This window comes from Nyctibius grandis, chromosome 3 (genome assembly GCF_013368605.1).
Source record: "Nyctibius grandis isolate bNycGra1 chromosome 3, bNycGra1.pri, whole genome shotgun sequence".
Taxonomy (NCBI): domain Eukaryota; kingdom Metazoa; phylum Chordata; class Aves; order Nyctibiiformes; family Nyctibiidae; genus Nyctibius; species Nyctibius grandis.
The window spans coordinates 69,167,237-69,195,106 of record NC_090660.1 but is presented as its reverse complement, the minus strand read 5'-3'; the positions used below and the strand labels follow the sequence as shown (position 1 = coordinate 69,195,106).

Below are 27,870 nucleotides of genomic sequence, written 5' to 3'. Positions count from 1 at the left end.
GTTATTTGTTTTCTGCATAAAACTCAGGCACAAATTATTTGAATATTAAGTATCATTATTTGGTCTCTTTATTAAATTGAGGATTGTTCTGTCATGTGGTGGCATTCAGAAAGCATCACGTTAGAAGAATATGGAAGGCATGGTGGATTTTAGGTGAAAGGGTTTCTTTTATTTTGCTTAACAAAAGTGATATATGTAAGACAATTGTTGAGCTAAATTTAACAGGCATAAATATTTGGAGTGTATAAAGGTAATAAAGCTGATGCTTATGTGTAGGTCTGAGCTGTTATTTACTGAGAATCTTTGTAATGTGCAAGCAAACAAAAAAATCACTTAATAGTAAATGAGCTATAAAAAATCATGTTGTTAATGTCAGTACTATGAGCACCTGAGGACTAAACAGAGGAGAGTAGAAATATTACAATTTCGCAAGAAAGGGATATTTCTTATAGACTGTTCTTTGTAGCATATAATAATGGTTCTGTGCAATCAAATATTGCATTTCCCACTTTATGGTACAGAAATTAAGCTGAGTGGATAGTATTTTCCTTCATACATTTTAAATTCTTATCCAGACTTTATGAATTATTAAATAAAGACAATAAAAATTTCTGTTTTGATAAAGGTTTCAATTGTAATATTAGGATGTGTTAACCTCCTGGACCACTCTACTGCTTTAAAGTAGATTTATACCTACCAGAAAGTGCTTCTTTTAATGGCCATTCTACAGGGAATTCAATCCATCTGTCTCCATTAAGAGACAGAGGAAGTGTTTTATTTATGGTGAGACTAAAGGTATCCAGGGTTGATGTGTTCTGCATTTTAAAGTGGTGAAGAGACAACTGGGATATGCTGTCTTCCAAACTCTGGAGGCCAAGTCTCACTTTATAAAGCACTCCCAAATCAGATGGCAAATGTATCTAGGAAACAACAAACCAATGAGTTAGCATCCAAACAGAGATGTATAGATATATGCATAGGTAATTTACAGGAAGAGAGGAACTTTTCTCTAAAGGGGTCATCACAGACCTAGCCCCATTTACATCAGTCTTGGTGCTAAAAGTCCCATTGAGTTCAAAGGCAGCAGGACCAGGCTGACTGTAAGCACTTACAGAAATACTAGCTTTATACTTTAGGGGCATTAATTGTAATTATTCTATCAAATTCAAATTACATACTGCACTGATTTCTAAATGTGACTACTTAATGTCAATGACATTTAAATTGATATGCATTATTAACTATGACTATTCCTTGACAAAAAAAAAAAAAAAAGAATATGCTTGATCATCGTGAACTTGAGAAAGCCAAAATTAAAAAAGAATTCTGGTGTGCAACTGAAAATTTCAGTTCCGCTTTTCTTGAATATTTAAACAATAATATCTGCAATATTTACAGCACTACATGATTCTTTCTCTTTAAAAGGAATTTCAAAGAAAATTTAAATATAGACAAATCTATATATTATTTTACATCATATGTTATTTGGTTCTTAGCCTTATGTTCCACTTTGTTTTCCATGGAAACTGGATTTGACTTGCCGTTGGTTCCATAAAAAACCATAACCAACTTGGATATGTTTTCTGACAACTTTTCAAAGTCTGTTTTTGTTTCTTCGTGATGTTTTGTGAAATAAATCCTCCATCTGCCTTCTGAACAAATAAAATAAGGAAAATAAAAAGGAAAAAAATATTAAAGGTGTTTCAGTTTTCATATATTAACCAAGGTAGCTGAGATAAAATTCCTAAGACATGTCTTGGTCTACACTGGGAGCATTAATATATGAGCACTTCATCTGGGTGCTGATCAGCTCCCTAAGTATATTGCCATTTCTCATTATTATAAAGGGGAAAACATTGTCAGTACTACTAAGTGTAATGACGTATTGTGATGAAAATATTCTCACACTATTATTTCAGAATTGATGCATCAAACAGTCAATGTAATGGCAGAAGCTATACCTGAATTCATTTGCTCTTTTTGTAAAGGCCAGGCAGAAGTGCTCCTCGCCTCCTGAATTTCTAGTTAAAAAAAGATTGAAGATTAAATTAATACTTTTGTAGAACCGTGTCTAAATGATAATAAATGCCTGTATTCATCTCTAGTGAGGCAATTGACTATTATATCATTTAGATTAAAGATTTAACTAGGAAGTGTACAATGTGATTTTCTACTTAAGCATCATCTCCTACATATCATCCTATTTAATGAACTGACTCTAGAGCTAGCTCTTTACTGTGAAATTGTTGTAACATGAAAATTCAAGTATTTTTAATTTTAAAGCATTTCTGTTTCATTTATATCATTTATGTTCTACTTTAATCAGAACTAATTGGATGTTTTTAATGGCCATTGTAGGGGCTGATGCTCCTCCCACTGATATCAGCTCCCATTGATTTCTCAGAGGGATTTGATATAGACCAAAACTACCTGTAAACATTAGACAGAGGCCTGAACCAAAGATGGGAAGCCTTCTTTTGAGATCATAACCAACTTTGGATTTGCCTCTTATTGTATGAAAAAACTTAAAGGAACACTTTCTTATTCTACCAAATCAATGCATTCTAGTAGAAACAAACTTTTAAAAATTTTTTTAATAAAACCATGTTTTATAACTTTAAATACACTAAATATTCCTATACTTTATTCAGAAAAAATCTCAACGTACAATCTAAAACAAAGCTGAAATTATTTGCTTTTTCACAGTAACAGCTTCCTCCTTTTCTTTCTGGATTTCAAATGATCAGAAGTTAGAGATGATAAAGCAGAGGAAATGAATTGCATTGGAATTCTATTCAGTCTCAATAGGCTATTGCTGGACAAGCACCATCACGCCAATGTCGCTGCGGTGAGCAGAGATGCCCTGGGTGTTAGGAGGAAAAGAACTAGAATATTTTCTGTAATCTAAGGACTCATTATACCATTTACTTCTCTTAGGGGCAGAATCATAAGAAGTACATCAGTCTTAAAGGTACATACTGGGCTTTGGTTGCCCACTGATCTGGTTGGGGTGTGCTGTGGTTCACTCCCGGCTTGCACACTAGATTGTGTTTGTATTGAAACCACTGCACAGGGAGGGAAGATGCATGTTCCCTTCTTGTCTTGACAAAGAGTGCAGTCACAGGCAGCGGTGTCAAAACTGCTCCTCTGTAGACTGATTACCCACATGGTATCAGACAAAAGTATGTCCAGTTTCTGGCAAAAGCTATCCAAACAGTGTGACATAAATAATGTAAAACAGTCTCTTGAATACAATGGAGCCATTGTCACGGCTTTTTCAGTTTGCTCTACTATTTACCTCATTTTTACTATGCCTGGCAAGTAGCCGGCAGAAGTATTTGAAGCTTAAAAAATTGTTTGCAAGTGGCAAAGTAGAAGTAAGCCTTGGAGAGGCGGCAATACGTAAAGAGAATAGGCCAAATTTGTTGCCATTTACACCACTGTAAATGTAGGGTAACAAAGCAGAAATTATCCTCTGGCAAATAGTGGTTATTAAATAGTACTAAAAAACAACAGTGTTCAGACACACTAATTCCCTGTGTAATGACAATGGTCTACTGGAATATTTTAAACCATAACTTGTTTATGAAAGCAAATCACATAGCTGCATTCTGCAGTTTGGAACAAATTTCTTAGCAAATGATAGTTTGAATATAATATTGACCTGTGGCATTCAGAGTTACTGAGGCAGATCTTTTTCCATCGCATGTGTCTTTTAGCCATATTTGAGCCATAAACAATGTTTCCGTCCCAGCAACTGCTGACTCTTTCACAATAATCTTCTCCAGAAGCCAGTCAGAGCCTTTGCCTTTTTCAACAACCATCCTTTGCAGAGTCCCAACATCTACTGCTTCCACTTGAAAAACATCCACCTGAAAAATTCGGAATCAAAAAGACATAGAAACAGAAGCATCAAACTAAATTCATAGTATATTTTGAAATATGAAAGTGAGAAGAAAATAAAGGTTTTTTTTTTGAATAATTCAATAAATATCAACAGAACCAGAGGTGTCAAGTTTAAAGATGTTAAAGTCCTGCATTAAACAGTATTCCCTTTGTGGTTCTGCAGTTTACTGCTAAAACACCTCAGTTTCCCCACACAGACCAATCAGTTGCTCATACTAACTTCCTGAGAGATTTTCCTTCCCAAATTTCACATTTAATGATTTACAGGGATACCATTTTACACATCTCTTACTCTCAACAAAATAGACCCCCAGCGCTCTCTTTTTAGGGACAAAATACAGGGAATGAGAAGGGCAGAAGTGAACAGCACACAATGGTATTTTGTTCTCTTAGGAAAGAATAACAAACTTGGTTCCAGATTTGAATTAATACTTGTAGGATTAGTTTTAATAAAATTAATTGAATTTAAGGAAAAAGATAAAGTTAGAAGTTTAAATTAGTTCAACTATTCTCTGTCAGTTAAAATGTCCACAATATTTTTAAAATGTTGAGAACACTGAAGTAAGATTCCTAAAGAAAATGGTGAGATGTGAGACATTAAACATTTTCATAATATGTGATTTTGGCTTTTTGTAGGTCTTACACATACTTCCTCAGCTGGAAAAGAGAGATTAATTTCTTGGCATAGAGACCTTCCACCTGTTTTCCTTTATAGATTCATGAATTATCATCTGATTTCTATTCGGGTTGATAACTGGTAAAATCCAGTGTTATTTGTGATGGAATTTCCAGCATGATTTAGAGTTATAAAGATATTTTTGAGGGCACTGGATTGCAATAATGATCAAAACCACTTGAGTCCTGAGGAGTCTTCTCAACCTAATCCACTCTGAAGTTGCTTAGCCAGAGCAAGAAGGCAGCAATCCTTATTCAAACGGTTATACAGAGATGAAACAGAGGAAAGCAGTTCTCTTGCTTCATCAGCCACAGGTCTGTGTCTTCCCTGGACAGGATTTCCAAGTGAAGAACTGATGAAAGATTTGTGTCACCAACAAGACCAGCCTGACCAGCTTGCAACTTAATGAGACCCACCATGAATTACAATACTGAACTTGAAATTGCAGATAATATACGACCACCTATTAAAAAAAAAAAAAAAAAAATCTCCAGGAACGGAAAAATTTCAAAATTTTTTCTTAAGCTTTGGTCTCGGTGGGTTACCTTTAACTTTTCTTTCTCATTTTTCATTGATATATGTAACTATGAATGTGTGTGTTTGTGAACTACACTTTTAAGAGTTTCCTAAAAGTAATCGCCAACCTGTCATTGAAGTACTCTGTGGCTACTTCTAGACTGAAAAGTAGTGTTATTCAAAAACTGCTATCATGCATCATCTAACCATCACATCTGCACTGTCACCCCTATGTTATCGTGTGAAAGGGGAAAATGAGAACAGCAAGCCGACAATGATTTTAAGGAAAAGGTGTTAAAGAGGCACTTGAATAGCTATACTTATTACAATGAGTCAGGGTTATCAGCTGCTTAGTGAATTTAGACTGGCAAAAGTGTAAGATGGAAATGAAGGTTCTCAGGATAATTATGTCCTTTGGCAGCAGAGCAAATACATGGGAAGGGCAGAAATTCTAGGTGGAGTGCAGGACTGCAGCAAAAGAGGTTCCTCTTCACGTTTTCCATAGTTAAGTCAAAAAAGTAATGTTTAGTGTCAACACCACAATTGTATTTTATTACCTGTTGGACTAAATTGATGATTTAATCCCATTAATCGGAACTCTTAATTTACCTTAAATGTGATATGAGTTTGATCACTGCTTTAGTCTATCTTTAATTTGACTGGTAAAGTTATAGCATCATGCTTGAATAAAACAGAATGGCTTGTTATTAAATAAAATGTATTAAAAATACACAGGACTAGAAGACGGGTGACAAACACAGATAAACTCAAGTAAGAAACGTACAGGCCCCATCTCTGTTATTAAATAAATATTTTAAGTTCCCCAAATATGAAAATTTGTCTTAAAAATTATTGCTTGTCCTTGCAAATGGTTATGCTTATATTAATGTATTATTTCTTTTATTGGAAACATATGAGGAAGATTTTGTCAGGTTAGAGTACTTGTTAGGATAGATTTCTTTTTAAGAGAAGAGAGTTTTCCAGAGGATGACTAATTTAGTGACACTATCATCAGTGTCTTCAATACATCTGTTGTTAGTGATCCACTTTTGGAAAGGAGAGAGAGTTAATAGTAAAGCAAAAATACAGACAATATTCTGCAGACTCCTAGACTTGTGCTTACTGCAGAAGAAGGATAGTTGGGTTTGACTTGCGCTAAGCTTGACAGTTAATAAACTCTATTAAACTAGAAAAAACTTCACACAACATCAGCAAAAGTATTTGTACATCATTCTCCCTAGTGGTAGTGTTTCTGAAAGCACTTAATAACTCAGGTGCAACATGTGCTTTGGGTTATTCATAACCTGGATAATCCACCCATAGACTAACAGCAAGTTAGTATATGTAGGTAATGCATGAAAGGTTTTCCAGATCCTTTTTCCTCTGAAAATGGGTATATTTTGGCTGAATAAACATTTGTGAAAACTTTTTGATTCTTGGTTTGCATTAGACACTTCATCATTTGCCGATGTGCAATTTTAACAAGCCCATTTTAGAGCATCCAAAATCTCAGAAATCCATGGTCAAATTTGCAGATGATTCAACTATGTAATGAACTGCAAGTTGAAAAACTATTAACTAGACTAGAAATTGTGACAACTAGGGTAAACTCACTTCACAGAGATGATTACATTTTCTCTTTATGTGTGCATTTGAAAATCTACATGGTGTAATGAGCTTTATTGTAGTCAAGAGACCAAAAAAGAATGGAGAAAGAGCAGCAACTAGAGCTAGATGAAAAATTTGCTAGACAATTTATTTGCCAAATTTAATCCACTTTTCTCCTTGCAAACTGTCTGCAAACAGACAGATTATGACGTATATTTCATTATAATTTTAAGAAATTGAATCATTATTAATAATTTAGCTAATATTTTTGTGGATTCATTTCAGACCACAGATTAGTCATAAAACAGGAAATATTTGAGTTGTTGACAAGACTTGTATGTCACATGATACTCTATCTCTTATCTGATTTACAAACAGGGACCTTTTAATTTGGTGGAGGCTTAATTCTTCTGCAAAAAGAGAGAGGGACAAAACACACAGAATATAAACCCTTTATTTTTCAGTTTCCCTTAGGGAAAATTGTTAATTGTTTTTTAGTTACTACTAGCAAATTAGGTTTGAATGGAGAAAAGTCACCTTAATATTGATAATAATACATATTGTTTAATTCAGCAGAGCTTATATTGAATTTTCTCAGAATAGTATTAAAACAATTATTTGTATGTACAGCCCACTAAATTTTCTGAACTAATACTATCTGGAGAAAGAAAGATATTCTCCAAGACTGAGCAGCTAAGACTGACAATGTGAGAGCCACACATCCTCTGTGACCCAGAAGAGCTCCTCTAGCAAAATTAGAATTGACAACTTTTCATATCTCTTGGATAATAAAACAAGCACTGAAAAATTCCTTAAAAGCAATCATTCCAGCAACCTTTTCAGAATATTTAAAGTTTAATTTTTGTTAAGTCCTTTTCAGATTTTCTTCGAATGTTTCTTTTTATCCTGGGACCCATGTACTGAGCATTTCTGTTGAATCTATGACCCAGTTTGACTTTATTCAGTACTCTTCAGTGTCAGTGCTGGCAACATATCACTGTCTGTAGCAGTTGCAATAGCTCTTGTAACAGAAGAAGCATTTGAATAGTCGCTGTGCAATATTTACCTTTATAAATGCCAATCATTTTATAGGCTCGGTATTGAGACTTGATGGTTGGTTAATGATGATATTCCCAGCAGAACTGAAAATGGCAAGTCAAGACACACCATATGCTTAATTTCATCAACCTGTATGCACAAGTAATTTCCCACACTGCTAATGTTACTCTCATTTTAATAGCCTTTTATTGGAAAAGAAGTTAGACTGTCTAGATAAAGGACCTTTTCTATTAAGCTTAGCAAACCTATTGATTTGCTGCCTGATTATTTTGATCTCACTTGTTAATCTGGAGAAACTCCACTGAAAACAAAAGTTTTAGCACTGGGAGGCAAAATAAAGGCCCCTGTAATACTGAGCTCAAATCAGAAACAGCATCTGAATATTCCTGTAGAAGGAGACAAATGAAAAAAATAACTTGCTGAGACATCATCCTTCAAACTGTGGTCCCATGGACTCTTTCAGCTATGCTGAACTGAGCTTCTCCACCCTGTCCCAAATGCTTGCCACATCACTACCTTCTCTTAGATCTAGATTAGCACCTTTTTAGCTGTGTCAGCATAACCACACAATTAGCTTCTTTCCAGCCAAATTCTATCAAGACAGACCAAGTGAAAAAGCCCAAATTATTAACAATATTAATTGCTTAAACTAAATAAACATTTGGACAGAATGAATGTATGTCACTGTGCCAGCAGATGTAAGGGATAGAAACAATGAGTGGTGAGCAGCAGCGACGACAAGCACTGGTAGCAGTATTGTCTTGGCCCAGCTCAGTGGAAGGATGAACAATGCATCTGACTGTGACCTCAGCATCTTGTAATCTGTATTCTGTAGAAATGCTTCTTTAAAAATAGGGTTTTCCATGCATCTGAAAAAGCCAACCCTGAATTTCCTACTAAATTCACATATTTCTGCAAGCATATTTTTGTTTTATGTTAAATTCTCATCCAGAAATTCATTGAAAAACTTTATCTTTACATGAAAAAAAATAAATTAATTTAAATTACAGTGAATGCATAATTAGAGGTTTCTGATAACCTACAATTATCATGGTTCATCCATCTGCAAGATTAGTGAAGAATAAATGAAAGAATGGGGGCAGTAAAAAAAAAAAAAAACAAATAAGATTTGCCCTGAACTGACCTTCTGTTAATTTGCATAGTATAACTGGAACAGAATCTTTTTGAAACAGGATTTGCATGCATAGAACAGCAACAGGAGTAAGAAAGAATAGCAGTACATTAGAATAATCAGCAGCTATGACCATTCAACTAACTTGTAAAAGACATTTCAATCAGACTCCAAGTAAAATGCATTTAATAAAATGCAGAAGGACTGCTACAGAGACCAATATCATCAGCCACATCCAAATCTGTAAACACACATTATATTACACAACAGAAATTAAAAAAACAAAATAAAACAAAACAAAACAAAACCCCAAAGACAGATGACATCACTTCGGACAAATTCAGACCCATCTGTTGCAGACTTATTGTTGGACTGATTTAATAACAGTTCAACTTTGAGACCTGGTTTAACAGGCAAAGAAAATAAGATGGATGTAATTTTCTTCAGCTTTGGTAACACATATGATTGTATAAGATTTTTATTAAGACACCATAATCCAATATTCGAATGATTCTCGGGGGGGCTCAATCTGGCTGATAATGGGACAATGAAATGTCTAACTGGTAAGTCTCCAAGTAAATGGAGAATATTTTCAAGCATATTTCATTGTAATGAGGTCAGTTAATAAGCTTATGCTCTTTAATGTTTTCATGAGTTAACTGGAAGAAAAAAAGATTTTAGAGATGACGCAAAAACAATTGCTAGTTATGACACTTGAAGAAGTAGGGTGCTAAACTGAAGACTGCTCTGAAAAGATTTGTGAGAATTAATAAATCACTGGAAAGCCTGCCTTCCAGTGAATCCAGCAGTCAAAGGCATTTAACTTGTCAAAGGCATACTGATTTGTTTATTGTCATAAATACTGTCAAAGGCAGCAGAAATTTGGTGTGAGAGAGCTATCCAGGCTAACAGTCAAAAGCATGACAAAATCCAGTTTCTAGAAGTTAAAGCCTGACAAATTTAAACAGAAAATAGTTTGAATCTTTTTTTTTAAGAAAAAAGGATAGTTAAGCTTTGAAACAACTTTCCAACTAGATGAGCATTTCATCACTGAAAACCATTCATTCTGAGTTAGATATGTTTTCTAAACTATTTAATTTGAATTGAAGTTAATACAATTCTTGCTACATTGAAGAAAATGATTGAATATTTTATTTGCTGAAAAATGCAGACTTGGACTGATCGTAACGATTTAAATTTTTTGATAAATCAAGCTAATAGTTAGCTGTATTTTATTTTAAAATTATCGTTATATTTATTAAAAACCTGAAATAAATGTGGCATAGAATCCAGTTACCCAACTTTGCCTATCTAAAATAAGTCTATTGTCAGACAATTGGTTAATTTCCCTGTAAAATCTTGAGAAAGCAGTGGGTACACTTTGAGGATAATTCATTTCATTTTAAGATAAATGTCCAAATAAAGAGAGAAGGTAACCAGCTCCTGGCAGATCACTCCCTTTCTGTAGAAGAAGCTCAAATCATCACGTTAGAACAAATGTTTATGTTACAGGCAACTAAAGCTAAGTGAGATGTATTTCAGCTTTAGAAATGTAATTTATGTAGTTTATTTTTGAGCTCTATATAGACAGAAAGCTGCCCCCCCCCCCCCCCCAAGTAATTGATTTTAATGTTAATTAATTTTGTCCAATTTTTAATTTTTGGCAACCAAGTTTTACAGTTTTTCTTCCCCTGCAAGAATACATCAGAAAACCAAAATTAATTGTTCTCACAGCTCTAATCCACTGGCCAGTGTTATGTAGGCAAACTGGGAGATTGCAATGGTATGTTCTAGCTCTGCCTCCTATAAATCTATTACTAACTGACTGTAACTACTGACAAGGGTATACCATTCTGGAGGTATCACTGAGAACTGCACATGGCTCAGAAATTTGCCACTGTCTCCTAGGGTTATATAAAGCTTTAGTTACATTCTTTCTTTCTGCTTTTCTCCTCACAGTTTCTGACAACCTCCACCAGTCTTTCCTTCACTGTGATGTTTTTCCATATTTTCCTAGTTTCCATCTGAATAAACCTTCTGCTTGATGACCAGACCATTTTACTGTTCACTTCTGTACTACAATAACTTGGCCAGCAGCCTCCCACTATGATTAATACATTTTAGATCAATGGCATTTTGCAATTATTTAATCATTATGTCAGATACTCTTTCCATAAGAGAAGGTTTAGCTGCAGTCGCAAAATAGTAGCATTTTAGATGTGGTGTGATGTGAACACTGCAGACAAATGTTGACTTCCTAACAGTGGCCACAGTACACTGTCCCAAATTCTGGCCCTTTTTAGTATATTCTGTCACACGTGGATTTTTTCCTGAAAAATTTTTAAAAATTGACGATGCTTAATCTGTGAGTGAGTACTGAAACTGAACACCAACCGTCACTGACAATTTTTGTATGTGCTGCAGTTACCATGGCACCAACCTGAGCAGTGGATGTCTAAATATAGGGCAGGATAAAGGATATATCTTTTCAACAACTAATAGAATGAAGTAAGAATTCACAGAGATTTTACTGCTTCAGTAACTTAGAGTACTTATAATACTGGAGATCAAAATACTTAAATATCAGTCATAACATATTCAGTGTCATTTAGTGGCTTTGATGGAACTGATCTGAAAAAAAAGCCACTTTCTCAAAGAGGAAATTTTTGGGTAACTTACAGCCATGCGACAGAACATACAGCAAGTCTATCAAAGACCGTATAAAGAAGCACAAAGACTTTCATTCGCTTAAAAATGTTGGGTGCCAGAAGCAATACGGAGATACTGTAAGATTTCACACAGCTGGGCCATGGTTTTTACAGACTGTCTGCAACTGAGTATACTTGGTTCAAAAAAGTGTTTGTAGCAGGTAACATTTATCAGACTTAAACAGACTCATGAAGCATGAATAAATACCATTAGGATTTCATGAAAGCTGAACTGCCTAAAGAAGCACACTGAGGTTGCTTTGTTTATCCTTACAGTTTTTAGGAGAACATCAAACAAGGTATCAATGTCATAGCAATTTGAAAGAATATGGTTCTTGCAGCACTAGTCCTCACACTCATCATTTCTCTGAGTAGATCATCAGAAGCTCAGCTCTCTCGGTGATGGTGCTACTCTCTCCGACATGGAGTGAGCTACAGGGAGCTTACTGGTGAATTAATAATTTCATACACATTATCTACCAGTTCTCTAATTGTCTTACAAGTGTAAGGACTTCGGAAAGAGACGCAGGAACTTTTCAGATGTAAGAAGCTGATTCAGTCTTTTACTATCATGTAAGTCAGCTCATGTAAATAAAAGACCGGTTAAATGAGAGAAGCATGTCTCCAATCCATGGCAAAGTCCCCTGGATATTTAAACATTTCTATGTATTTCTGCATTGCTAAACTGTTGTTTGTAGCAGCCCTGATATTCTGTAGGCTAACACTGTATTTTGATGTGATTTCTAATAGAAACACTGTTCCAGTTCACTAGCTGTTACTGTATAGTCAGGGAAAAAATTATTGCAAGGAAAAGCACATTTTAAAATGTCAGAACAACTGTTAAGACTCAGAATGCAAATTCTGTGTCTGTTGTACTCCAAAATACCCTAAACCACTGAGTCCAGATTCTCTGACTGCAGGGGTGCTCAGCACAATATGTGATTGGGCTTGTATAGAAAGAGACATTCTACACTTGAGAGTCTTTTTGGAGATTGCTTATAAAGGGAAGAAAACATTGGGAAATTTCCCAAACATGTCATGAGCAAAATGTTGCTGCAAAGGCAAGAGTCTTGCAAGAATCTTGCTTGCAGAATCAATTTACACTTTGTCAATTAACCAAATACCTTTATTTTCACTGAACAAGAAGTGAATCAAGACTTTTCTGTGTTTCTCTATTACTTATCTACAAGCAGTTTCTATTTAGGGCCCTAAAATATTCCTGTGCTAATATCTACTTTTAGAAATATAAGGATACTGTATTACATTTACACACTGCTCTTATAAAATGTCAAATAAGTAACGAAGAGATGGGTACATGCCAGCTCTGCCATTACTCTGTAAAACAGAAAAATTCTGTGCTACGCTGAAGTAGACGCGAGTACTATAAAAACACCCTTCAGGTTAGCAATCTTTGTAGTTCATTTTGTTCTCTTAGGCAACATTTCTGGATATGCATCCCTGGTCCCTCTTCATTAAAAACTACCAGTCTAGAAATCAGATTTCTCACTTGTGGAATTATGATTTAAGGTGAAATCCAGTAAAACTTAACAATAAACTAACTTTACTCCATGAAGATAAAAGGACTGCAGCTCTACAGTCCAATTAAATCCTCTTATCAATAAACCATCATCTGAATTTCAACATTAAGGAAGACAAATAAACCTTTATCAAAACTGAGTACCCTCATCCACAAGTATTTAGACCCTGAAAAATATATTTAAACTCTCTCACTTTTATTGTGAATAAGCATTTCAAGTAGATAAAATCCAGTAAGATAATGGCCCCCTTCGACTCCCATTGAAATCATGAGGCTGGGGGTAGTTAGGAGCTGAGCTCCTCCTAATCCCACATATCATGCCTCTGCTTTGATTACCAGTCTAAGATGATTTGCAAGCTCGCTTCCTGAGAGAAACTCTTATTTGTTTGGCAGCCGACACCAGCAGAAGGAAATAGTTTATGGCATGATATTTCCAAAAGAGTATTTCCAAAGGACGGGTTAGAATACCATAATCACAGTATTCACTGGGGTTTCAGAAAGGTAGAAGATTGCACACACTATAAGAAAGACACGTAGCACGGTCTATGGTAAAATATGCTCAGCATTTCTGGTTGCGAGACACTGGTGTTTCTTTTTCTAAACTTTAACTATTCCAACTCAAATTTTCTGTAACAGGTGTTTGTTTCAGAATCTTTATTAAATTGTTTTAATCCTCAACTTTGTTTCAAAGAAAGATCTGCAGAAAATACAAACACCTTTTTTATTCCATATTTAAAAACTCTAGTGGCCTTTTTAGCTGAAAATTTCACTCCCTCTACCCAGAACTTGCAATAGGGACTAGGTTCTACATCAAAGACGTGAATTTTGCTGTGAATCTGCCCATGTTTCTGCAGCACATTTGGTAACTAAATTCCTTCTAATTTCTGTTTATACTGACAAGGCTACAGGCAAATGCATCTCTGGCAGCTGTGCTGATCTTTGACTGGTCTACATCTGTGAGCTTCGAGACTCACTCCTGAACAGTGAGTGAATGACTCTCTGGAGGGTAATTTTCTATTACTCCTATTTCTGGAGTATGGAGGGTAGTGACCTTCTGGAGAGAGACCAAGAGCCAGACTGAGGGATGGACTAGCAGTGGAAAGGCAAAAGCCAGGCAAAGGAGCCTTAGTGTGAAGAATGGCATGGGAAGAATAGAGGCATTAAAGAAAATGAAGTCTCTTTACAGCTCTATTGTGAAGCAAATACACAGAAAAAACACTGGCACATCATTCAAGACCTTCAGTATGTGCAAAATTGAAGCTAAAAGCACTTGATTTAGTCACTTTATTACTTTGTCAGTACTGTTAGCATCAGCTACATAAGCATCAGTATTTTCCACGTAAGATAGAGATACTCACATACACATGCACTTACAATCACAGAGCATTGCAAACTGGACTTCATAGACTCTCTCTTACTCCCATTTAGTCCACGTGAATAGGACTGGGTTCTAAAAGTGCAAAATATCATGCAGAAATGATAAGTATACCTTTCCTTTAGTGAAATTATCAGCTCCTTTTCTGATTAACTTTCTTCTGCCAGTATCTCCCAAAAGGCCTTGCAGCATGACATAAACATCTGCATCTGTTCCTGACCCAGGGGATGTTCCCGTAGTGATATGGAGAATGTAGCTTTTCACTGTTGGGAAAAAGAGATCAAAGGTTTACCAAAGCTTAATAAGTTAAAAAATATGTTATTTAATAAATTACTACTATTATATTTTCATTTTTGATACTACCTGGGGTGATCAAAAGGCCAAACAATATTATAATGCTTAGAAAAGAACATAGAAGCATTGTAATTAAAATTTAAGAGTCACTATTATAAGGAATAATAAGCTAAATAGTTTGTGAGTGGGCCTGAAACACAGGCAGAAGAGAAAATGAAAGAAAAATAAATACATCACAAATTGTTATGAAAACATGTAAATATTACTCTACCACACACTTGCATGCATTTAAATATGTAACATTCCTATGAAACAGTTCCTAGGCCATGGATGATACTAAATTACTAAAAAAGCACATCTCTGCTCTGAGCCTCACAGAGTTCAAATGAAGCTGAAATCTGTCAGAAAAAAGGTAACTTCGGTCTTTCCTCTGGAACATGGTCCAGGCAGTGGCTGGCTGCTCTGCACTGTACTAGTTTCAGTTATTGGCCTCAGCAGAGGATTTCAAGAAATGTTGTGTATTCTCTGACTTGTTGTCTTACTTGCAGCTCTTCAGCTGGGCGTTTCTTGGATGACTGTTTGTGTTAAGTACCTCTTTGTACTCCCATGGATAACACAGTGGTGATCTGACCCCCCAAATAAGAAAGAAGCCACATCCCCAAAACATTCAATTCAGAAAGAAAAAATATGGGGAGAAGGTAAAGAAGACGATATCTGCCCTCATGTTAAATGCTCCGACAGAAAGAGGAGCATCATTTGTAAAGGTTTAAACATCTGTGCTCTTACACACACACACACACAAAAATTAAAATAATTAAAAGACAAAAAGCTTTCCCAGGGAATACCCCACAGCAGTACTCTTCTCAAATTCATATTCAAGGAGCTTCTGCCCAAGTGCTTTTCTTGAGACTAGCTATGAAAGCACAGCAGAAAAGGCAAGGAATGCACAAATTACTTGGGCTATTGATCTAAACTCTTAACTCCTGGGAAACACTTGGAGGAGACTGGGATATTCTCATGGTAGAATATCCATTTAGGACAAGAGCTTTTCCATTCTTCACTAACTTTGGTTATAAAACCTCTTAAGAATCACAGAGCGAGCTAAAAAAACCCCAGTCTTGAGGTGATCAAGGCACAACTCGCATGAGGGAGTTTCATGACATATAACTGCTAGGTCACAGAAGAAGAATGCCTGGAATTCTAGGAACATGAACAGATGAGCTTCTCTTGTGAGGGGCCATGGATCTCCTTCTTATCTGAAATTACAGTACAAAAGTTATTTCCTCTGGATTTCCTTTGTTTCCTCTGGGAGAGAAACAAATCATATTGTTGAGAAAAAGCTGAACTCTGAGTATTGTTCAAAACTTTTTTAATATTTTCAGTGTCTTTTCTATTTTGCTCTTTTCTGTGTCACAAACTGATATCAATCAGACTTGAATGCACAATGCTCAGTTACAGGGACTGAGATTTTTTTTTTTAAAACACTTCTGTGGATTGCACCTAGCCATGCATCACTAGCTAAAATGAATAGAAAGTATCTGCTAAATCCCTCAGACTGCTCTGCAAATTTTAGCCGTCATCACTGACCAAATCTTTTCCAGTGTTTCTGATTTGGGACAAACCTGCTAGAAAAGGAGAGCCAGCTGTGAGGACTGGAAGCTCAGCCACTCTTCCTCCTTCTTCATCTGCAAAGTTGTGACAAAATGGAAATTCCAGAACATTTTTACTTTCTCTGTGTTGAAGCTTTACCTTAGCAAAGAGCAAAAAGAAATCCCTTCAGTATCTGTTGTGCTCTAATGGAAGCTATAGCAAAAGACATACTATTAAACAGCTATGACATATAATCTCAACATTAAAAAAGAAGAGGAAATAATTTTTTCTAAAATGTGTTTGAAAGCAGCCTTTTAAAAGAGAAGGAATAGATATTTTTCCCAATTAAAAATAATTTAAATGTTGTCAACATTATTGCTGTAGCTACTGTAGTAAGGGACAAAAATATTTGGAATGGTTCAAAAAGGTTTCTTTATGTAACCTATTCATCCAGCATATGGAAGAAAAAGAAGTGTTGATGTGCCTGTTTCAGCTTGTGAGAAATGTCGATATGCCACAACATTTTTCAGTGCAGAATGTTTTCTCGTTCTAAGTAACAGGAGAAAGAAAATGAAGTGTTTCTGGGAAAAACTGAAAAACAGAAATTAAAAATGTTTTATGGTGTGTATATATATCTGCACATATGTATGGTATGAATATATAGAATGTGGTACTAAATATTTTTAATCTCTATGAAATTCTGTATATAAAGGAATAAAAGGGTGATCCTGAGCTAAGTAGCTTAGTCTTACTATAAGGAAACATATTTTAATAATGAGGTGTGGTACTATGGTACTACCAGCTACACTAAGAGATAAAGTCCCATTTTCTAAACTATTTAAAGCTAGACCAGACATCATATTTGAAAATATGTTGCAGGAAGTAACCCTGCTTTGAAAAGGGCACAGAAAATTCACTCATTCATTTCTTCATGACCTAAATCACTAAAATGTCCAAAACCTTAACCCAATACGATCAACCATCTTTGGTTAGCAATTGTCACTGGGAGATGGTAGCATTATTTTTGTCTTCAAAAGACTCCTATTATTTTTCATTATGACAGACACATTGAAAAGATTTCTTACAAAGTGTAAAGTATAATGTTAATACGATTTCCCTTTCATACTAACATCTACATTCCTGAACAGTTTCTTGAAAAACAGATTTCATTTACTGTGCTTTATTTGTTCAAGAAGTGAAAGAAGCAAGATAAAGATGTTAGCTATTGTATGCTTCAGAAATGGCGCATATCTTAATTAATTTTGTTCTGGATATTATAGTGATTTCAATTTCCTCAAAAACATCAAGATAATTATTTTGCAGTTATGGTTATGAAAGTGAATTCTGAATCTAAATACAGAATTCAACCAACTGCACATGCATTTACTTGTGATAGAAGTGGGAAATCTCAGACTGTCTATGAAGTGCAGTCTTGTAAAATCAAAATAAAATAGCATAGAAATGACCATCCTGGTTCTAACCAGCAGTGTAAATAGACTGCTAACTTGTCTTTAATAACAGATGTTATCCACCTCTTATACCAACCTAGTTATTTCATCCAAGGATTCAAACAGTTCTGCTACAAAATCCATGGAATAACACAGGAAATGTCTTCCTAAAACCCCGATAATTTACATATATCTCAAAGAAGGGAAAATTTTATTTTCTTTCTCTTTCTAAGCCTACCTAGTGTAAATGTGCATCCTTTCCTTACCTATATAAATGATAATGATTTTTTTCTAACTCAGCTTTGAGTCATTGTTCTGAGCTAGTGAAGTAAAGCAGACTAATAGATGTTACTGTTTTCAACTGCCAAGTTTCAGTTTCTATTCTGAAATTTTTACTGTGATCCACTGTTTGCTACAATATCCAAGAAGCAGTCTAAATTTTATCAATAGATTTGTGAGATGACTATTTCATCTGGCTACGAAGATGCAATTAACAACCTGCCTATCAGTTAAATGTCAGGGAGGTCAGCTCACAAATATCATGTATCGGACAGGAAAATTATTTTTTAATCTAGTTTTTAATAAGAATAAAATACAAACATTCATGGGCAAAAGTGTGCTTGCAATTTGAAAGAAGATGATTCTTTCCCTTAGACTTCTTTTTATTTTGCCAGTATAAGAGGATAAAGATATTTTTTGTATAGTGAAGTGCCACAGCAATTTCAGTGCGATGTCAGATTTTAGCTTCAGCATCTTGGACATCAGAAGAAAGATTGTGACTTTTACTAATAATTTTTTTTTTCACATGCCAACTTAAAGGGAGGTATTTTCATCAAAAGGCATTCCTAGTGTCAGGCTTAATTATTTGTCTTGGATCACTGGGTCTACAACATGTAACAGCCAAGTTGGAGTTATGTAAATACTGTAATGTATGCCAGTGGCTACAGTTCTGAAAACAGACCACTGGATATGCTATAGATGATGTCACATCTGTATATATGCCCTCCAGAAATCCATCTACATTTACAAGATTTTTGTTATCTGTAGCTATCCTAATAACCATATTGAGCAGTCTCTGAAGTTATCACTCTACAAGTGGTGTTACCAGATGCGCTTGCTTTTGTAAATTAAAATTATGTCATTTCAGACAGAACTGGAAACTGGAAGCAGTAACCACAGAATATGAAAAAAGAGAATTTTACAATAAATAAATACACAATCTGTAATTGCTTTAGTTTTTATTTTTTACCTCACGGCAATGCCAAGTCTCTCCTTCTCCAGCTTCTTCCATTTCTAGGCGCATTTTGAATATAGTATTGAATTTCTTATTTAGTTCAATTGAAGTCTCATAAATCTGCTTTTTTTTAAGGGATCCTTTGGGGAATATGACTGAAGTACAGGTACCTTTTTCACCACATACAGTTAGAGACATTCTAGGATTCATGGAACTAGAAGAAATATCACTAGTTGTGACAAGGACATCCCAAGTGCCTGTTGAAACAAAACAGAAAAAATTAATGGGTTTGCTGACTATTCAAAATAACACAGCAATTTGTAACAGGCTGAGTTAGTGAGTGACTAGAAACCCATTTCCACCTTTGCACTGAGCTAAAATATTGGCACATAACACGTTCACCCATTAACATTGATTTAGTGAGAAGCAGATTTGGACACCAGCCCTTCCGTACTGCTAGTTGACCCTTTAGAGATGGGTCAGTCCAGTAGCACTATGCAGATAAGACTGCCAGTTCCATATTAGAGACTTAAGATGACCCATGCCAATCTGTTGATTTTTCCCCTCATAGATGTCTCCTCTGATGATTTCAATTTTTTTTTCTCACTAATCACCACTCAAAATCAGCATATTTTCTACTAAAGAGTACCAGTTATAAGGTTTGCCTTTGGTCGAGGGATGTATTTTTTTAATTTTAACTTTTTGAGGAGCTACATAAACTAGAATGTTAAATTTTGCTACATACATTCTGTAACAAGATGTTGATGGGTTAAACTGTTTCAGAGCTTTAAATGTGATATTTTTATCACAGGTCACCAAAATTATCATGCCAGCAAGGTAAAGAACTTTATCCATTTCATCTGTAAAAAGGTGAGGTTTGGTGAGAGATTAAAAATAGTCCTACATAACAACACATAAATTTGTATACTTTAGGGACACAGAAAAACACTCAAACCCAGCAGTTTTACTTTACAAAAAAGAAAAAGGCAAAATTATACTGAAAAAGAATAGTAGCTCATGTTCAGAGTAAAGGTCTGGTTTGAAACACTTAGTCTTTTAAACATTTTAGATTAATTGGCAGTCACCTGAAGACTCATAAGGACTACAGATTGATATCAGGTAGGCTCCTGAGTAACTTCTGTAACTCTATACTTAATGAATATTTAGTTAAACCTCCAATCCACAAGACAATTTTCAGGATCAGAAACTTGTACCCATCAAAAAAATCCCACTGATTTAGCTAGCTTTAACATGTTCATTCATCTTAATAGAATATATGGAAAATTAAGTGCTATCAAAACTTATAGTTTTCGTTTAAAAAAATCATTACTCCTACAGAGAGGCTTTGGTCGCCTGGGCTGGTGCAGAATTGAGCATGACCATTTTTTTAAGATAACTTAGCTTTGTTTATGCAAAGTGAGGAAAAGTATGGATTTAATCATTTCAAATAGCTATTTTGTAAAACAGGGTATTTGAGTAATGGAAACAATGATTTTCTGAGTTTATGTCCATAGTCCTGTGAAGTCCAGCTTTCTAACCACAACAAGCAAATCTTTATCTCCTACTATAAACTAATGCAAACAAATCTTTATTACATTAGAACAAGTGAGGATCTGTGCTATGAATTCAGGATTTGGTGAAGGTAAAACGTTAGCACTCACCATCCTTAATCTAAAATTAGTTCAGGTGTTATGACTTTACGGACAATCATAAATAGCTACACTGTTCATGTCTATGAGCACTAAATATAAATGAAACCAATGATAACCATAAAAAATGGAAGTCAAATGAAAATTTATCATATTCTTTGTGACATAATCCAAGGGGTTTTTAGCCCTTAAGTACTGAAATACTAAGCCTTTGAACTATCACTGTATAGCTGTCTAGGAAGAATGAATGGAAGGACTATCTCTGTTGGATCATACCAGCAGCATATGCTGCTATTACTTGTTAACTGTATTGTATAATCTCTGATAAATTTGTCAAGATCCAATTTAAAAGCAGCTACATTAAACTTCTTTTCTTCTCTTTAGTTAAGTCTAAAAGAGAGCTATGCTAAAAATTCATTCTTTCTTTCTCAGAAATCTTTTCATTTTCACAGAGTGACATTAATGGATTGTTGAAACCCATTTACAACTGAAACAACTTTGTCTCTTAGCTTAAATAACTCTTTTCCCTCCTTGATGTGTAAGCTGCCTTTAATTTGATAGATCACAAATGTGTCCATTTTGAGCATTTAATTTGCTAGTCTGAATACGTCAAGTTTTGTCAATATCTTTTTTACAGCAAAGACTTGCCATATTTCCAGTCATCATATCTTTTTTACAGCTATTCCAGCTTGAACCAGTTCTTCTGGACAGAGATGACCACAACTGCACACAGCATTCCTGATGAAATATCACTGTTTCTCTATAGTGGCGTTAATTCTTTTCTATCCTCATTGATAATGCCTACATACATTGTGGGGTCACAATTGCTTTACCCACAGTTTCATCACATTACTATCTTATTATCCTGCGATCATAAAACAAACCCAGGTATTTCTCCTAGTCATATCCTACTGATGAACTCTGGTAGCAGAAATCATTACAAGACAAGGGGATACAGATGCAATACAGTTTTTAGAATCTTAGCTAGTACTTATTTCCTAATTTCAAAAAAAAAAAAGTCAATGGAAATTAGGAACCTGTACCAGAAGTAAGAGTTCAAATATTTAGTTCATTTTACACCTAACTGCATTGAAGCTTCATGCTACAGAGTTCAGTTCCATTGCGTTCCTCCAGTTCTCAAAGTTTATCTCACAACCTCTTCATCTCCTGACAGTACTCTCAGCTTTGTAGGACCAACAGATTTCATCAGCATATTCATTCTCCCTTCTCCAGCTCTTTACAATTCTTCCTTTTACTACTACTTTCCACTTTCTTATTATTACCTAGTAATTCCCCAAAAAGCAAATAAAATTCAGTACTGAAATTTAGACAGATTAGATGTCATTACATTTCTCTTACTGGAAAATATTTCTAAAGAGTATCAACTTAGTTTTACAATCTATCTTTAGTAAAGACATGATGCATTCCTTCTCATTTCCTCTTTGCCTCTCTTATCTTACTATTCTTTCTTCAAAGTGTGTTATAAAGGTTTGCATGTGACCCATTACTAGGTCTATAGTCACCTGCATTGTGCTTTCTGGTTTTTAGATGAAGGTTATTACCTTCGCCATTTTCAAGTCATACCTTTCATCCTCATAAAATTGTTTTCAATCCTTGCTACTAGATCTGCCACTTCATTTCCCAATTCCTTCAATATTCTGGGCTAATGACTCCTTTGGTTGTCACTGTTTGACTATACGAAACTCAAAGTTCTATTTACATTTCATATTTGGTGATTTCCGATAACCTCATTCCCATTAGTAATTTTGGTTTTGCTTCCCTTGCTAACATTACAGTTCCTTAAGGAAAACAGAGATAAAGTATTCAATTTGTTTAGGGATTTTACGTACATCACCTTCAGTCTGCACTCTTCTGTTCCTGCATAGTTACACATCTTTCCAGGTTCTTTTTATAAGCAAATGGTTGAAGAACCTTTACTATTTGTTTTAATTCTTTTATAAAATCTGACTCAGTTTGACATTTAGTAAGTCCCATCGTATCCATATACTTTCTGACCTCTAAGGTATGGCGCTCTTTGCTGATCAGTCTTTTATTTCTCCATTCCTTATAGGCTCTCTGATTACTTGTCATATTCTTTCTAAAGTTATTATACACCCAGTCCAGAACTGATTTTCAATAGATTCTGAGCTGAGTGTTAATAATCATAGACTGGAAAATATTAGCAAGTCTGCACTCTGATTTTTGAGGACTATGTGTGCGTGGGAAACAGAGGAAGGGAAATGTTTTTACATAGCTATGTTCAGACACTAATTAACATGCATAAACAAGGATGCAAGATTTCTCTCACTTTTCTTATTATCAGTGAAGAAAGATGCGACAGACTCTGACCAGCCTTGGGCTTCTGCTCTGAATTACCCTCAGGAGAAGCCTGCCTCGCTCTATGGATTATGTAGGGCACCTATGGAATCTACTTTTTTAGAGACCTGGAATACTTGCAGTGGTGCAATAAAACTGTTTCTTATTCTGAAATTCTCATTACTCTAGCTGCTCATCCTGTGCTTATATTTTCATGGTATTCTGTCGTTCTGTTGTCTCAGCAACATTATTTTTCTATTTCCTTAGATGATATAAGATATTTGCTAGTGGACTAAGTAAAGGTAGCTAAATATGAGGATACATACTACTAACTGTGTCTGCAACTATGTGTAATATAAAACTCTCTGAGCATAAAATGAAATATCCATGAGCATAGAAATTAATAAATATCAGTTTACAAAACTGCTGATTTAGAATGCAAATTCACACCTTCAGATTAGTTAAACTTTACATAGTTTGGTCTACCAGTTCTGATTCAGATTTCATAAATGGACCCAAACCATCATTTTACACTTCTTCAAAAAAGACATGTGGGAGAGCTAAGAAATCCAGTACCCTGGCAAAGCATGAAAGACTTGTCATGTTTTCAGTGTCTTAAGTTGTTTCTGAATTTTGGTCTTTTTTCATTAAACAATTTGAATAGAATATTGGGTTCAGGTCAACTAACTGTTTGCAAGAACTTGTGCCATTGATGTAAGTAAAAAAGAAAACTGCAAATAAAAGCAAATGCTTTTTTGCAAATGTATGAACATAAGGGAAAATCTCATTCTGCTAAAAGAGTTTTTGTATCTCTTCTTGCGATTTTGTCACTGTTGCAGGGTCCTTCTGCTCTGCATTGACTGCCATATGGAACAACCTACCTCTTTCTGCTTCAGCTTTTTTCTAGCCTCAACTGAATATATAGTTCCTTCATTGCCTCCATCACTTAATATCTCCCTTCTGCTCTAGTCTTTCTTCCCTGAACATTATAAATGTATTTACCAGCTCTGGAAAGTATTTGGAGATATAATTTGTGTGAGAGATGCAACTCACATTTAAGCTATATTATTTCTGTATTTTGGTTTTAGTCTTAAAAATAACCTGAAAAAAATCTGAATTACAATTAAAACAAAAGCTGGAAGGAGCTTTTATGATTTTGGACCTTACCATGAATCTTTCCTGTCAACATCCCATTCCTGACTTTTCCAAGAAGTTTCAACATTCGTTCTGTCTGTGCATCACCAACTCCAGTGTCTAGCCATTGCTGGCAAAGAAATGCGTATTGGCCATCAGTCTTGCCTGATTCATGGATGATGATGTGGTCCAAGTACCATCCAGATCCATAACCCACATTATGGTGCTCAACAAGCACTTTGCTTAACTGTCCAAGGTCTACTGCTCTCATTTCACAAATACAAACCTGAGAAGGTAAAGGCAAAATGAATAGCAAACTGATTAACCTTATATTTTATTATCTGTCTTTAAGAAGATTATGTTTGGAAAGACAGATTCCGTTCAATGCTGAAGTATCTTTTCCTTTCAGAAGGATATTATAGGCTGACATTCATATTTGGAGACCCTGTTCAGAAAATATGTGGATCCTTGAATATATACATTTTTCCTTGTTCATGATCACTGCATCCCAGGCTTTATTATGAAAAATACTATTTTTTTTCTTTTTTTTAACTTTCTATTTTGAATAGAAAGAAACCTCTGATCACTATTTTACTTGCAAAAGTCTCATGAAAATTGAAGTTCAACCAATCCCTCATACCTGAAACAAAGGGACTGCTTCAAATATCAGGATAGGCCTAGTAAATTGAACTTTGGTTTAGATAGGGCATTTTATTTTAAAACATTTCAAAGTCTTTTATATTCTAAGACACCTATTTTTCAAATGGGAAATGTCATATTATTCAACTTTGAACAGAAATACTGACACTGTTGATGACTATGCAAACAAAGGAAGATACTGGCATTAGAAGCTATAACTAAGGCTGTGCACGCATACAGGCAAGAATTGATGTGCTCTTCGGATGTAAATAGACATCTGTTTAAATATTGCTACGGCTACCAGTAAACAAAAGCTAAATGGCAACTGCACTAGTGCATGTTGGGATGAATAAATTATGTGAGGGAGAGAATTAATGTGTTCTGTACAAGAGATAATATGAGTGGGTGGGTAGATACATGGGCATGTGTGTGGGTGACATTAAAAAAAACCCAGATGGATAGTAGAAACAGACATTATAATTTTTATTTGTTGCCAACCAATTTGCCACCAGGCAGGAAAAAGCATGAGGACCAGAAAGCAACAAAGGAATAGAGGATTTTTAGAAACAATTATGTCATCTGGTCCATTCTCCTGTCTGTGTTGGACTATTCTCTACAATGTGCTCAGAAAAAGAAAACATCAGAGTTATTATTCCTATCACAGCCTTAGGACTTCCAGCATTCTTACCTTGTTATATCCACAATCTCCCCAAACAGTTACCATGGCAAGTTATACCCCTTCATGTAATGCGTATGTAGCCTACAATACTATCTAGCTGTGAGGAGCATCTTGTAAATAACTTTTTGGGAGCACTCATTCCTTTTTAATTTTATTCTTTATATTCTTTGTTTTAATTTTCTTGTCAGTCTACATGACCCTTGACTTAGAAGAAATAGTCTGTGTTGCTAATACTCATGTTCCTACACAGCTAACTCTATCTGAAAAAGGGACCTATCATTAGTCTCATTCTTTGTGATAATAATTAACAGTCATTAGACAACAGTGGTCATAATCACTCATTGTTATCAATGAATTCTCATAATAATACATTAAATTGCCTATTCCCTCAGCATTAGCAAGAATGTATTTTTGGTTGATGTCATTACAATTCTTTTTTTCCCCCTCAGTATGAAGACATTTGGAACTGCATTAAACACACTACTGGAAGTGTAATTAATGAAAGCCAAAAGGATTTTATTTAAATTGTCTTGCTTTAGATAAAGTATTAGATAGATAGGCAAAATTACAATCCCCATTTGTTTAACCCATTAAACTGGTGAAAAAGTTAGACATACAATTACTTAAATAAATATAAACCAGCCTTACTTTCTGCAGTAATTAAATCCACTTTACTCTCTTTTCTCACCCTTTGTTGCAATTTTCTGTCTTCCTCACTTTTCCTTATATTCCAGTCCTTTATCAGTCAAGAGACATCCTTTTTTTAATATCTCAAGTTTCCTTAACTCTGTTTTCTTGGCCTGTCCATTTCATATTCTCCAGGGATATTGCTGACATAATCTTGTCTCTCAAGACAGCTTGCCCTTGACATCCCTTCCTTTCACCATCTATTCTTAGATACTCTCACTAAAACCTCATTCCAATTTTTTTATTAATCTACTTCTATGTAAAAAGAACATAAGACTAGTAGTAGTATGTCAGATCGCAGATCTATCTAGTCCAGTATTCTGTTGCCAACAGCTACCAATAACCGATTTCTAGGGAAGAGTTGAAAAACAGGGCAAATATATAGAGATGCTTCATGAATATAAAGTCTCTCAGGCTTTAACAATTTGTGGTTCAGAGATTTCCTGAGCCAGAGATTGTGTCTTTGCACTTAACAGCCCTCAGTGGAAAGTTGTCTTCCATGACAATGTGCAATGGCTTTTTGCACCAGCACACGTTTTACCATCTGCATCATCTTGTGCAAGAAAGTAAAATGGATTAACTATGCACTGTGCAAAAAGCCACCTCCTTTTTTTTTTTTGAATCTGCCACCTTCAGGTTTCATTTAATGCTCTTGAGCACTTGTATTTAATGAGAAAATAGGATTACTCATTATCTCTATGCAATTTTATATTTCTTATCTCCCTCTCCCTTCCTCTCATCATTCCTTTTCCAGGCCAAACAGTACTTGTTTGCTTAGTTGTTCCTTGTATGGAAGACATTTCATATCACTTGACATTATTCTTGCACTTCTTAAGAAAAGTGAATCAAACACAGCATCTATTATGCATCCGCACTAGAGAACTTACCTGAGAGCACAGCTATATTTTCTACTTCGGGATGGTTGAGTTTTTTTCCTTTTTCTAATAATTCCTAAACATTTGATCAGTTCTGGTTTCCTTTGGTTTTGCCTCAGCTGAGAGCTGGGTTGACATCATTACAGAGCTATCCTAATGCCAAGGTCACTTTCCTATCTGTAAAAGCTATTTCAGAGACCATCATTTTGCATGCAAATTTAGGGGGTTTCCCCCTCATAGCATCTGCTTTTCATTTAGCTACAATGAATTTCATCTGCCATTTTGTTACCCAGTCACTCTGTGTGAAGTCCTTCTGCAATCTCTGCCACCAACTTTCATATGTATTACCTTAAATAACTTAGTACATCAGAACACTTTGCCATCTCACTGCTCAACCCTTTCCCAAGAACCTATTGTGCAATGCAGAACATGAATACACAAAATATCTAAGCTGAAGAAAGCTTTCATTTTCCGTAGCACAAAAAATAGCTCACCTAAAACAAAGGATCTTCTTGGGAAGACACTCAGCACTCTTCTCTATTGCTTAATATAGTGGCTCTGATTTCTTTAATACTAAGAGCTGTCACTGACTCTGTATTAAAGTCCAGCTTGAAAGTGCCATGTAAATTATTTCTTTTTAGACCTCTTCTCAAGGTTATGTCACAAACTATGTACCTTTATGTCTTTTATTAACTCTTCCAATTGCCTATAAAATTTTGCCCTCAAAAATGCCAAGAATTAACCTGTATTCTTAATAATATCATCCAGGCAATCAACATCACAAACCTGTTCCTGTGTTTTAATAGCA

At 35.1% G+C, this 27,870-nt stretch overlaps 1 protein-coding gene across 1 annotated transcript in view; it reads right to left on the bottom strand.

Moving 5' to 3' along the window:
* Nucleotides 1-27,870, bottom strand: part of LOC137661595 (lipoxygenase homology domain-containing protein 1-like) — a 192,831-nt gene that overhangs the window by 14,676 nt on the left and 150,285 nt on the right. Inside the window, 8 exon segments of the mRNA XM_068397201.1 lie at nt 698-920; nt 1,474-1,652; nt 1,962-2,021; nt 3,665-3,872; nt 14,632-14,780; nt 16,434-16,560; nt 19,099-19,340; nt 24,216-24,468. Coding sequence (XP_068253302.1) covers nt 698-920; nt 1,474-1,652; nt 1,962-2,021; nt 3,665-3,872; nt 14,632-14,780; nt 16,434-16,560; nt 19,099-19,340; nt 24,216-24,468 — 1,441 coding nt within the window.